General features: G+C 32.2%; 1 protein-coding gene across 1 annotated transcript; it reads right to left on the bottom strand.

The window, feature by feature from the left end:
• Window positions 1-694: 694 nt before the first annotated feature.
• Window positions 695-7,439, bottom strand: LOC134711106 (filaggrin-2-like). Its single transcript, XM_063571550.1, has 6 exons — window positions 7,333-7,439; window positions 6,567-6,608; window positions 4,598-4,780; window positions 3,109-4,296; window positions 2,481-2,606; window positions 695-1,288 (listed from the first exon to the last, which is right to left on the bottom strand). Exons 1-6 carry the CDS (start codon window positions 7,376-7,378, stop codon window positions 720-722), a joined length of 2,154 nt encoding a protein of 717 aa, XP_063427620.1. The 5' UTR covers window positions 7,379-7,439; the 3' UTR covers window positions 695-719.
• Between the last annotated feature and the right edge of the window lie 7,129 nt (window positions 7,440-14,568).

Raw genomic sequence — 14,568 nt, forward strand, 5'->3', positions numbered from 1 at the left:
AATTAGACATATAATGAGATTGTACTATCCACAATTAATATGATGGGTGCGTGTCACTAGACGATAACGATCCGCCTTCAGGGGTACCTGGTATCATAAACAGGTTTTATCCAGGTTCGCGAGTTTTAGTCTCAAAGTTTTAATATTGTGTGGTTTTTTTTCAAAATTCGTTTTTTGTCATGCTACTGTTTTGATCTGTTTTGACCCTTTATATGGGTTCTCATGATATCTTCAGGTTGACAGAAAAATAAATGATTACATAAGTTGCTAACATATTGTCAGGAGGAATCTTTTTCGATATTACTCATTATAAATGTGTGTAATTCCGAATAAGCCATTAGTTCTAGATAGGTATATGTGCCCCTTTGTTTTAGAGAGCTGATGTTAATACATATAGGTGTGATTATTCTTAAATACTTAGATATCAATGTAATATTGATCATATAAACAGAGTCAAAGACGAATTCTTATCTTATAAAGTGTGAAACACTCGTTGACTTTATCGGTTTGATGTTTTGTTAATAACGCTATCTCTGTCTATTTCTAATTTCTATGTTTTAATGGCTGTAATTTAAAAAAAAAACATTTTGTTACCAGTTGTGATTAATTCAGTATAAGGAGTTATAAACTTTACAGCTGTATTATAACTTCTTTCATCTGTAGAATATATCTAACAAAAGACTCTTACCTGCCGTTGGCAGATACAGATGCTAGTTTATTTAATATTCAGCGCCTGTACTTGCTAACTCAGCTGCTTCGGCGCCAGCACGTGCTGCCTCTGCTGCTGCTTCGGCGCCTGCACTTGCTGATTCTGCTGCTGCATTAGAACTTCCATAATCAGCGACTACTGGTGCGTCTCCGAAATCTAAACCATCATATACAACTTTGCTTTTCAAAGCGTATTCGTGTTGTTTGTTTATTGCTGCTTTTTCACCCAAGTGTCGTTTATGTTGGGATTCACGCTCGCTGGTATGTCTTTTTTGTTGTTTCTCTGCATTATAAAGATGTTCTTTTACGTGTTTAACCAGCCTTTTGAGGTGCTGATCTGCTGCCTCTTTGATTTGCTTGATGTGGTTTCCGGATGCTTTGTTTATATCATAGATGTGTTTGTCTGCTTCTTCTTGTACTCGTCCCACGTGATCATTTGCTACATTATCAATGTTAGCTACATGATTGTCAGCGGCCTCGGCAATGTTTTTGGTATGTTCGTAAGCAATCTTATTGTGCTGTTGAACATGTTGCTCAAGACTATTGTCTAGGTCATCAAAGAATGGTGTAGCGTGATGGACTAAAACAAGGCAAGATATGAATTAGTATTCTATATTACGTGAATATTAAGTGGATAAAATCTAACAGTACAAAAAGTGAAGCAAATCTTATCAGAGAAATTACGTTATTTTAGATGGTTTCACCCTGCTTCTGGTGACGGGAGATGTCAAATTAGTTATCATTTAATTTTCGTAAAATTTGTATTTCGGATTACCAAAACGAAACAAGGGAACACCGTGAAGACAAATATTTGAACTTATCATGTCTATGCATGTATTAAAAGGGAAATTCATCTTACCAATTAGGAAATTTTGTTGTATCCATTGTATCATTCAAAAAATCCACAAATTAAACTCTTAAGTCAACTTAGTATGTTTGTGTTTTTAGGATGGAGCTCAATTCAACAACAAACTTAATCTAAAGGTAGCTTTGTTTTGGTTATATTGAAAATGAGGTCATAATAAAAACTCCTAACAACATATCAGCATATTAAGACTCTGTTACTTTATGCTGTGAATTCAATGTTTTGCAAAATGGTATAAGGAATTTTTCGGTCAGCACTCAGTAAATTCCCATTTGTCCTTAAATGAACATTTTATATTGTATCGTATTGACTAGGTCACCGGTGACTAGGTATATGGAATTCTTAGTTCAGTCGTCAGTAATGTAGCCATTTATCTCGATATGAACACTCTATATTAATGTAACACGATGTCGCTTAAGTATAAGGAATGTTAATTTTAGCCCTTAGTAATGTAGCCATTTGTCGTGGTATGAACACTCTATAATGTAACATGATGTCGCTTAGGTATAAGGAATGTTGAGTTTAGCCCTTAGTAATGTAGCCATTTGTCTTGGTATGAACACTCTATAATGTAACATGATGTCGCCTATCCAGTCCATGCAACCAGTCTCGTTTCTCAATGTTTTGGTTACCTTGATAGGTGTGTCCTATTCTTATATATGTGTTTCTATATATTAAGGTTTTGGATGTTTTTTATATACATATGAAGCAGCCTTTGTTGTTTTGGATATAAATATATATATAAAAACTATTTATTACTGCATGTATTGAAGCTGCAAATAATAAACTAATATTAATAGAGCAAATAATAAGTAATTGTCAATGTTCAAATACATGCAGTATTTAAAAAGTATTTCTCCCCGATTGGGTATTATTATTTGATTGAAAGAAAATTATAGTCCTTTACCTTGGATACTTGTATATAGATGTTGACTTCCTAATTGGGTGAAACACTCATTGCTGTCACCGTAAGATTGATTGCACTCCTCCCAAAGGCTTAAAAACCTACGTCTGCCACAACTAAGGCGGTATCCTAGGATATAAATCGTACATTAGCATAAAATTACTCTGTAATTTACGTATAAGAAAAATGGTACCAAATGGCATTCATTGTTCTTTCAGTGTATTTTTTAACTGTATTTTGTAAGAATCATAACATGTTATTGAAAATATCCATATTTTGTTAAAAACTTCATAGCTTTCTTGTCTTTCAACACAGAGTCAATATACTATGTATACTGCATACATTTCTGGAATATCCTGAGAAACTGCAAATTTTCTTTTTTATCTGCTGCGGCGTTTCCTCTGTGGATGTTATATGTAACTTCATGACATCATAAATCTAACTTTAGCAATTTTTTTTTTATATTTACCACCAATATACATATAAATAGAAACATAGTGTCAATACACCTAAAAATAGTGACATGGCTACGGATACGTAACAATACCTTTGAAACACGTTATCGTAATATCCAATGAAAACAATAGAATGCTACATCGTATGTAATATATCTGTATAATAATTTACTTACTGTTTCCTCCAAAGTAAATGATCCCATGGCTCAGTCTAAGATTGTAGTATGCGTGACCATGACTGTGGCTATGTCCGTGAACATGTACATGAGTGTGTCCATTTGTGTGTACATGTCTATGTATCCTATGTACCACGGGATGATTGTGAACATGTTTATGTACAGTGTGATGTCTGTGAACATGCCTATGAACCTTATGTACGACGTGGTGTTTATGTACCCTATGTACAACGTGGTGTCTGTGTACCCTATGTACGTGATGTCTGTGAATATGTTTGTGTATTCCTCGGTGATGGTGTACATGTCCATGTCCATATCTGTGTCCATGTCGATGGTGTCTGTGTACCCGATGTACAACGTGGTGTCTGTGTACCCTATGTACGTGATGTCTGTGTACATGTTTGTGTATTCCTCGGTGATGGTGTACATGTCCATGTCCATATCTGTGTCCATGTCGATGGTGTCTGTGTACCCGATGTACAACGTGGTGTCTGTGTACCCTATGTACGACATGGTGTCTGTGTATATGTTTGTGTATTCCTCGGTGATGATGTCTATGTCCGTATCTGTGTCCATGTCGATGTCCGAAGAGAAGTTTGTGAATACGTGTGTGTCTATGAACATGGACACGCTTATGTCCATATTTGTAGCCGTGTCTATGTTTATGATGATACTTTCGAACATGTCTCCTTCCATAACGTTTAGCTCCGTATTTTCGAACATGTCTTTTTCTATAACGTTTAGCTCCGTATTTTCGAACATGTCTCCTTCCATAACGTTTACCTCCGTATTTTCGAACATGTCTTCTTCCATAACGTTTAGCTCCGTATTTTCTAGCATGTTTCTTTCCATAACGTTTAGCTCCGTATTTTCGAACGTGTCTTCTTCTATAACGTTTACCTCCGTATTTTCGAACATGTCTCTTTCCATAACGTTTAGCTCCGTATTTTCGAACATGTCTCTTTCCATAACGTTTAGCTGCGTATTTTCGAACATGTCTCTTTCCATAACGTTTACCTCCGTATTTTCGAACATGTCTCCTGCCATAACGTTTACCTCCGTATTTTCGAACATGTCTCTTTCCATAACGTTTAGCTCCGTATTTTCGAACATGTCTTCTTCCATAACGTTTAGCTCCATATTTTCTTACATGGGACTTTCTTGCATATCTTCCAACATGTGCACGACCTAACAAAGTGCTTAAACATCTTTTATATAGAAGATTTAATATGAAAAAAACACAAGAAGCTAATTCAAAATTGTAAATACAGTTGAATCATTATAGTACAATAATTCATCTTTTATAAACTATAAAAGCTTATCTAAATTTTCTTTAAAAGTCACTAATGTATATCAAACCTTTTACCGCTTCAAAATTTTTAAATGTAAATCAAATGAAAACTGATTATGATATGTGCATAAAAGTGAAAACATTAAAAACAAAAAGCAGTTTGTTTTTACTATACATCATTTCTGCTATATATCTTACGATAATTCTTGTGATGGGAAACACGTTTTTTATAACTGTGTCGATGGGAAACACGTCTTTTATAACTGTGTCGATGGGAAACTCTTTTGTGATAGGTCCTGTGACGGGATACTCTTCCATGATAACTCCTGTGACGGGACACACTCTTATGATAACTCCTATGCCGGGAAACACTTTTATGTCCTTTAAACATAATAGTTCAATATTATTTCATTTTATATTTATCAATTTGACGAGGTCAATACGTTATATATGGTCCTGTTCAGATTATATTGACCGAGGACGATCTCCGAGTTTCAATTTAATCTAACAGGTCCATTTATAACGTATTGACTGAGTGAAAGTCCTTAATTTATATGCAATATATAAATTTATTTCATATCGGTTAAGAATAAGATTCTCTTATTAGATTAAAAGAGGTCACATGACATTCATTATTCTTCAGTAATTAATTTCATCGGTCATTAACAGAAAATATGGACCAGAAAACCGGTCGTTAACGAAAATGTACATGATATTGACCAGTGGGGTGTGGTTTCCGTCTGATAATGACCGTTGGGGCGTGGTTTACGTTTGATGATAACAGTTGGGGCGTGATTTCTCTGTTAATGAACGATGGGGCGTGGTTTAATCTGTTTAGAGAGATGTACCTTTTATAAAACATGTTCCTGTTTTTAATATTATATTTAAGTTGTTGAATTGTTTATTATCTGTTTTCGTTAATTATAAAATTAAAGATAACTTGATTAAGTATTTATATACTGAAAAATTGCACTAAAATGAATGACAGTATTACTACGACTGGTCTTCACTCTTTGCCATAGAAATTGTACAACTACTCGAGTTCGCTGTAGGCATTTTGAATTTATGAGAATTTTCTAAAACATGGTTTCTCAATGAAATAAACATAATAGTTCTTGAAAAACTGGTCATTATCATGATACATGGACTGCCCGTAGGACAGTCCATATATCACGATAACGACCAGTTTTTAAGAACTATTATATAATTCTGAAGATAGAATACATGATATATTCACCAATGATTATACTTTCCAAAGGAGACAAATGAACGTTGGTTTAACACATAATAACATAAAAAAAATCAACAATTGTTAAATAATGAGCAGCAAGATATATATGAGATGGTAAGACACAACAGTAAACTTTTTGACAAAGGTACAAGCTTAGAATACCAAAGGCGTGATTCAAGCAAAACACACTGATTGAAAACTAAATAAGACTGAAGGCAACCAATTACAACTACTGAATTACAGACTTTACAGGCGTAAACATGTTGGTCAGCACCAAATAAGAAGGAAAAGGCTTTTACAGCAAAACATTGGAACTATTCAAAACAAAAATTGCAAAGATCCTGACTAATGAACTATGGACGAAGTACAAAACTAACATTGAGATAAACAAAAGACATACAATATGGGTCTTAGAGTACATATTTTGCCTTAAGCAATTTTACAAAATCACATGAAAAAGACTTGTATGCACTACTTTCATTATCTGGTCTTATTTTATACCTCTTTGCTAAAGGCTTAAATGCAAGCACAATCAACACACGAAGCCGAAACAAAAACAAATTACCAATAAAAGGACAAAAGTCACAGAATATCATATATTGACTACTGTCTTCTTGTTACTGAAAGCTAACAGATTTAATGTTAATGCGTCATAAACAGTTTTGGAAAGCATTTTCTTGTGGAATTCCAATATCAAAAAAAATATCGTTGACAGGATCAAGAATCATATTATTTATTATTATTAAGTTTTTATAAATGTCTTGCAATACATATTTGATAATGTTTTAATTTTTTCAAAATCTAGATTTGAAATCAATGCTAGCCTTGAGTTTTAACTAGTTTTTCTAATGGCATTAACAAGTCAAACTTGATTTTTACGTTAACTAAGAAAACCAATGCATGACTTTTAATAAAGTATAAATGTTGGATACATACTGCCTCCTCTGTGTCTTCTACCATAGGATTCTGCTACTACCACTGAAAAAATAATACCGTTTAGATTGATTGCGTTCAAGGCGCTTATATTGATTAACCTTCATCGAGAATGCTAAATATCATGAAAGACAAACATTTATGAGAACCGCAACAAGTGAAGAGATATATGATAAAAAAGAACATAAAAATAATAGCCAAATCTTACTTATTTGGTAACCAATACACCGATTACTACAACCTTGACAATAATGTCGTTTTTGGTAGATTTTTTGTGGCTTCATTTTACAATTTATCAATGATAGCCACATAATTGGATAATGAAATCATTTATTAATTAGCTGGTTTATGAAACAAATTTTAGTAAATGTTAAATAGAAAAACGTCAATTAAGTAAAGTTCTTTCCAAACAGACAGAAAATCATGAACACTGTTTGTCTTTTTTTATTTTTTTAGGGATAAATATTTGACAATTGTATCAACCCATCATTTTCCCCACGAAAAAGGCATTTGTACAAAAAAGGAAATGACAAGTTAATGTAACTTTAATACTATAGTTTGTTCTTTGTAATCAATTATGTAATCTATTTCTAATTGAACTTAAAACTCGTACCTTATGTTGTTGTCCTATCAATTGATGATATAATCAACAGTCATCTTTTTAAACCCTATATTAAATAAGAAATCAGATCTGCAAACCGTACCTAATGTAAATAATGTCAGTTTGACAGTACAAACTGAAAACTTATGAAACGGAAATATATTATACCTAATACTGCAAGGACCAGTAGGATGGTGAAAAATCCACACTTCATGCTGAATGTTGTGTTCAATGCCGTTCACACAAAGATCTGTGATATGACAAGTTCTGCAGTATCTTTGATTTTGGAGCTTGCTCTTAGAAAATACTTATTTTACTAGTTATATAGTAAATATTGTTTAGCAGGATGTTACCTTTTTTATATGTTATAGTACATATCTCGTGTTTCTCCATTCAAAACAGTATTGTTCTCATTGTTTTTATTCTATGTTTTACTTGTACTATATGAAGATTATAGTTTTGATCTTCATGTAATCTATCGCCAACATGATATTTGATCACATAGTTTAAAACAGTGTTAAAGAAACATTGTTTTATGACGGAGAACCTTAACCTCTGAATTTTGTAACACTTGACCATTGTGAACCACTTGGAACACACTTCACAATGCAGTTTTCTACATAAATCCGGTACATAAGCTCTAAAAACTGGAAGAAATTCTACAAATGGAAGTTTGTTACGACCTTGACTGGCTATACAGCCCTTGCACGGTCGGTGGAAGAAATAGACAAATCTTCATTAAAATAAATCAACAGGCAGTCATATGTGTTCCCTTTAATTTTAGTAACTACTTGCTCGGGTCAAAATAATGTTTTTTTTAAAACGCATTTTCCTTATCATATTCATTTATCTATGTATATAGGTCATTGTCATTTGTGTCAGTTCTTATACATCTTCGGTCTTATTTAATATTAATATTCGGCTTTGAGCGTAATGATGAAAGTAATACCAGAATAGCGCGTTAACAGCATGACATTTCTGCAGTGATGTTTTTTTTTTTTAATTTTTTACAAAACATTTATAAAAAATATCACATAAATTTGTTAGACCATTAAAAAACTAAGGTTGTTTTATCCCTCTGCATGATTTGGTTCCTTTCAGAAATTGTTAATTTTCAATTATCTTCAACTATACAACTTATGTGGAATTATAACGTGTGATACTATTGATTAAACAAGATGTATTATGTAGAACATATTGTTGATGAGATTTTACCACCATTTGAGCTTAGAGGTTTCAATCGCAAGAATATAACTGTTCCAGTAGTCGGGACTGTGCTGACATGAAATATACAAAGCCCGAACTAGTCTTATCATATCTAAACCAAGTATTGTAGACATATTTTGTCGGGCTGGTTATTCGCAAAATATGTTCTTATGTTTAGACTAAATTAACATGCTAATTTAAACAGTGTTGGTGAACGGTGGTGGCTAAGGTGTATAATCAACCTTTCCTCTTGGTGCCCATGGTCTGGCTCATCAGAATAATTTATGATCCATATCAAAGATATTGTTCGAATGATTTATCGCGACTCTCTAAATCTAAGTGATATAATCTGCCGGAGATATTCATGTTGACTTATTTTTAGATCACTAGTAATTACATAGCATGGGGTTTGTAAATATAGTGACTCTTAAAACGTTCACATGTCAGAAGGTTTTCCTGTTTTCTTCTTCATCAAGATTTTTGTAAATATAAAAAGAAGATGTGGTATGATTGCCAATGAGCCAATTGACACAGAAACCAACACTTATAGATCACCGTACGGCCTTCATTAATCAGAAAAGATTATTCCGCATAGTAAGCTACAAAAGACCTAGGAATGACAAATTAAAACAAATAAAACGAATAAACAAAAGGCCTTATTTATGTACAAAATGAACGAAAACCACATGTATGTTATACAGCAACAAACGACAACGACTGAATTGCAGGCTCATTGAGATACATTAGGTTAAGTTTTTAAAGGACATATATATGTACTCAACTGTACTGATTGTTACTCGACCAGTCTGATTTGGTCCGAAATTAAATTGATATTACTCGACTGTAGTCTGAACTATACCTGACGGTGCGAACTTGTACTCGACCTTAACGCGACATTCCTTACCATTTGATACGCGTCTAGTCTGAACCATACTCGATCAAGTCCAAATTAACCCATACCTATGTTATGTATCTATCTTACTATGTACTTCGGCAATTAAGAAACTGTTTTTAACAACAGTTAGAAATTTGAACATCAATATAAAAGTAGAAATGAATTCATTATAGCGTTATTAAACCGATAAATTTCATGTTAAATATAATATAGCTGTAACACCATATTCACCAACACTTATATTTAGACAATATACGTATAGTGTCTTGAAATATGAAATTTATTTGTATGAGGCTTAGAAACGGGAAAATGCGAGGTTCTACCGAGCATTTTCCGTTTCGTGCCGAATACAAATAAATTTCATATTTCAAGACACTATACGTATATTGTTTTTATACTGAAATCGAAAAAAAATATTTAAAAATGAAAAACTATGTAACAAAAATTGTTTAAAAAAGTGTTTGAAATTTCCCTCTTGGGGTACCATTTTGGGGTATTTCCCTAAGAGCGTAGTCCAGGCGTTAAAACATTGACATATTAAGTAATTAGAAAGGGAAAATGAACTAAATCGATAACATTTGATAACCATGGTATATAAATAACCAATTTGAAGACATAAAAGTTTAAATTCATGAAAGTTTGACCATTGTTACTTTACGTTGTCATGGTCGTGACGTGACGTTGTTGATGAAATACAATAAGGAGGCGGGGCTTATAGGTTAGTTGGGGTCATTGACGTATAAAGCTTACGTTTATACGAATAGCTTTATCTGTATAGTAAAATAGCTGATTGCAGTATAATCATATATATATATTACCTGTAAATGAAAATAAAACGCTATAATCAAATAATCTCAAAACTGAATAGTGACTAATATTTTCAATGTTATTCAAACTTTTTTGAATGTTTCAGATATTTTATGGTTACTTAACACTTTTCATCATTAACGCAAGCCTGGTATAGATTAAGAGTGTCATGTCAGTTGAGTTAAGTTAATAACGCAGTGAACATCTTTTTCTTATTAAATTATATATAAAATAGTATATAAAGCAATTAAATAAATCTCGGAAACGATAAGTTGTTAAATAAAACCGTGACTCTAACACAATTATTATAATAGAACTTCAATAGCCATCATTGATTTTAGTTTCTTGTGTACAATTTAGAGTTTTGTATGGCGTTCATTATCACCGAACTAGTATATATATATTTGCTTAGGGGCTAGCTAAAGGACGACTCCGGGTGCGGGAATTTTTCGCTGCATTGAAGACCCGTTGGTGACTTTCTGCTGTTGTATGTTCTATGGTCGGACTGTTGTCTCTTTGACACATTCCCCATTTCCATTCTCAATTTTGTTGATAACCTTTTAAAAAAGTAAATGTGTTAAAAAGTTGCAGTACAGATTTTTTTAAATTAAGTTTAAATACGTTTTGTCAAAATAAAAGACCTGGCATAAAGAACACTTTTATTAGGTTTAATTACATCAGCACATGTGTGTTTTACTGGTAAAAAAAGCCCTTTTTTCTCAAACTCGTGTATTACTTATCTAGTGAATTCGAAGGCCTGTCGATTAAAAGTTTTACAGGATGTTGCAATTTTTATGAATGTTATTCAAAATGTATGACTCTCTGATCAGGTGTAATTTATTTAGTGACTTGAGGCCTTACTTGATACTCAACCACTAATCGAAAAAAATAATTTCATAGCCGTATTTAGCACAATTATTTGAAATATTTGGTCCTCAATGCTTTTTCAACTCTGTACTTGTTAGGCTTTATAACTATTTTGTTCTGATCGTTATTGATGAGTACCTTTGATTACTATTTACACCACTGTTTTCTTATCCCAGGAATATATCCTTCGCCGTATTTGGCACAATGTTTTGGAATTTTATGTACGTAATGCTTTTCAACTTTGTACTTGTTTGGCTTTATAACTATTTTGATCTGAGCGTTACTGATGAGTCTTATGTAGACGAAACGCGCGTTTAGCGTATAAAACTTTAATCATGATACCTTTGATAACTATCAATCATTTCTTTAATTTTTGTTTATCGATTTTTGATATATTATATAAGTATAAGAATAAGAAAAGATATATTTTTGATATAAAGTTAAGTAATTTCAGTGATTTTGTTGGCTGTTGTTAACTCATTAAACACAGATATATATATGTATATATATTCCACTACTTCATCAGGTTTTATCCCTTTTTATCCCGCCGTATATTGCTGGATTTTCCAATTCAAAAGCAAGTCCACTACACAAACAAAATTTGGTCACATGAATCATTCGGGAAATTAACATGACAAATTTCACGTGAGATTTACCTCAAACGAGCTTATACATGAAACTCGCGTGAAAATTTTCAAATAAATTTTACGTGAATTGAAATTCACACGAATCTGGCGTGATTTTTTTCTCATGAATTTAACGTGAAATTTTCGCAAAAAATATGATATTTTGCATGGTTTTAATTCAATTTAAAAATTACGATGTTATTTGAATTACTCTTTTTAAACAAAAATCATCTTTAAGTTATTTTCATGTGAAATCATATGATTTTCGCATTTGTTTCACTTAAAACTTACAGAAACGGATTTCACGTGAGTTTCACGTATAAGCTTGTTTGAGGTGAAATTGATTGACATTTCTCGTGAGATTCACATGAATTCAAGTTAACGTGAAATTGATGTGTGTAATATTTGCATGTGTATAAGAAGAAAGCAACGAAATAATAGAAAATAGAAGTGACATTGACTTGTTAAATCCAATTAAATAATGCACATTTTACAAAACCGCAATAATAAAGTATAAATGGTAAAATTGCCAATGAAAAAACTAAATAGCAGACTTTGAACTAAGGGGTATTATGCAATCATGGGCAACCGTACAATCTTCAAAATGTTAAACGTTCATTATTTGTTGTTGATTATTTAGATTCCCTAAGCTATATTTGTCAAAACATTTAGGAATTGTTGGTCATCAATGCTCTTCAACTTCTTACTTTGTTTGGCCTTTTTAACATTTTTTTATTCCAGAGTCACTGGTGAGTATTTTGTAGAAGAAACGCTCGTCTGTCGTAAATATTGAATTTTAATCCTTGTATCTATGATGAGTTCATTTACAACCACTGGGTTGATGCCACTGCTGGTGGAGATTTATTTCCCGGATAGTATCACCAGCCTAGTAGTCAGCACTTCTGTATTGACTTAATGTGTCATTGATATATTTATAGTTATACATTAACTGTTAACCAAACTTTAAATTGTTTTAGGAATTGTTGGTTCTCAATTAAGGATTGAATGCTTCTTTTTTGTAGCTTCATTTGGGTGTAAAAGCGTTGACCGAAGTACATATTGTATGAAGCGCGCAAGCGCTTCATTCTAAAAATGTGCACACGGTCAACGCTTTTACAACCCTAGGAAGTTAAATAAAGAAGCATTCAATACCTATAATAACATTGTTTTAGCAATGATCATGAAAACACAAATTTTATAATTGTTTTATTTAATTTACTTATGCATTTTATTGTGGACACACGTATTATCATTTATGATCAGTTTTGTTGAGTAATGCAATTGCTTAAGGGATAGTACGTGATGTTATGCGGCTAGCGTTAATATTAAATTTTAATCATGGTATATATGATGAGTTTATTTACAGCAAAAAAAAATCAATATTACCATATGTATGTTTATATGTATATATATCAATGTTGTGTACTTCTGTAAATATAGAAAATGCAATTTTCTTCATAAACTCCTTACTATGAATGTCAAAAAATAATATATAGCCTAGAATGGACAGTTTGCAATTTCAATTTCTAAGCTTTGAAACGTATACTGAAATCATGTACTACCTCTCTCGTCACTTTTGGTCTTTCTCAAAATTCAATTTCTACACTATCTATGTGTATTAATACGGTAACTTTATCAAGTTATGACTTAACGAGACGAAGCATTTATTCCAATTAAGATCTATATAGTGATGTATGTCCCATATCTTAACTTACATCTACAAATAACCAATCAGTGTCAAATGTCTTTTTTATTTAATTTCTTTATAGCAACATTCTTTCCGCGATTGCAAACGCGGTATGTCTCTATCTTTTTACAATAATCTAGGACTTGCAGATCCTATCAAGTTTTCTTCATAGAAGGATACTGCTGACAAGAAAGATAGATAATGCTTCAAAGGTACTACGGGCTAAAACTAAAGTCATCCATTCTAATGATTGATGAATGCTTTCAGTTGAGGGTCGATGTCAATTGTAGTTGCAGATTTGGTATGTTTATGGCGACTTATTTTAATCCCCTTTGCATATACTATTATTTTACCCTTCGTGGACATTCATTTGAAGCAATACATGTGGGTTTTTTTTCAGATTAACTGATTTTTGTTAGCTTGAACACAAAAATAGGAAAAAGATATCAACGCAAAATGACTCAAAAAAAAAAGATAATAACATTTCTGCCTAGTAATGGGATTTTTCTATTTAGTAATGTTAGTAGATGATGTTGGTTGGTCGTGTTTATTTTTTTTGTTCGGTCTCTCGAGTTATTTTTACCCTTTATTTAGCTGTCAATTATTGTTTACGTATTTATCATTCTTTTTAATCCATTTATGATTATTCTTATTTCATTTTTAAATGAATGTTTTGTTCTTCCAGCTCGTGATAAAAACTAGAGGCTCTTAAGAGTCTGTGTCGCTCACCTTGGTCTATGTGCATATTAAACAAAGGACACAGATGGATGCATGCCAAACATGTGTTTTGGTGTTGGTGATGTGTTTGTAGATCATACTTTACTGAACATTCTTGCTTCTTACAATTATCTCAATTTAAAATGAACTTGGCCCATTATTTACGGAAAAAGGTATTTTGTTAAAATTTACAAAAATTTACAAAATTTACAAAAATTTACAAAATTTACAAAAATTTACCAAATTTACAAAAATTTACAAAATTTACAAAATTATAAAAAATTGACTATTAAGGGCAATCATTCGTTAAGGGGTCAACTGACCTATTTGGTCATGTTGACTTGTTTGTGGATCTTACTTTGCTGAACATTATTGCTGTTATCAGTTTATCACTATCTATAATAATATTGAAGATAATAACCAAAAAAAGCAAAATTTCCTTAAAAATTTTCATTTCAGGGGCAGCAACCCAACAACCAGTTGTCGGATTCATCTGAAAGTTTCAGGGCAGATAGATCTTAACTTGCAAAACAATGTTCTATTTTTAGCCATGCCGGCCATATGTATTGGTTTGCAGGGTCATCGCACACATTTTTTTA

This window comes from Mytilus trossulus, chromosome 3 (assembly GCF_036588685.1).
Source record: "Mytilus trossulus isolate FHL-02 chromosome 3, PNRI_Mtr1.1.1.hap1, whole genome shotgun sequence".
In the NCBI taxonomy this organism is placed as follows: Eukaryota; Metazoa; Mollusca; class Bivalvia; order Mytilida; family Mytilidae; genus Mytilus; species Mytilus trossulus.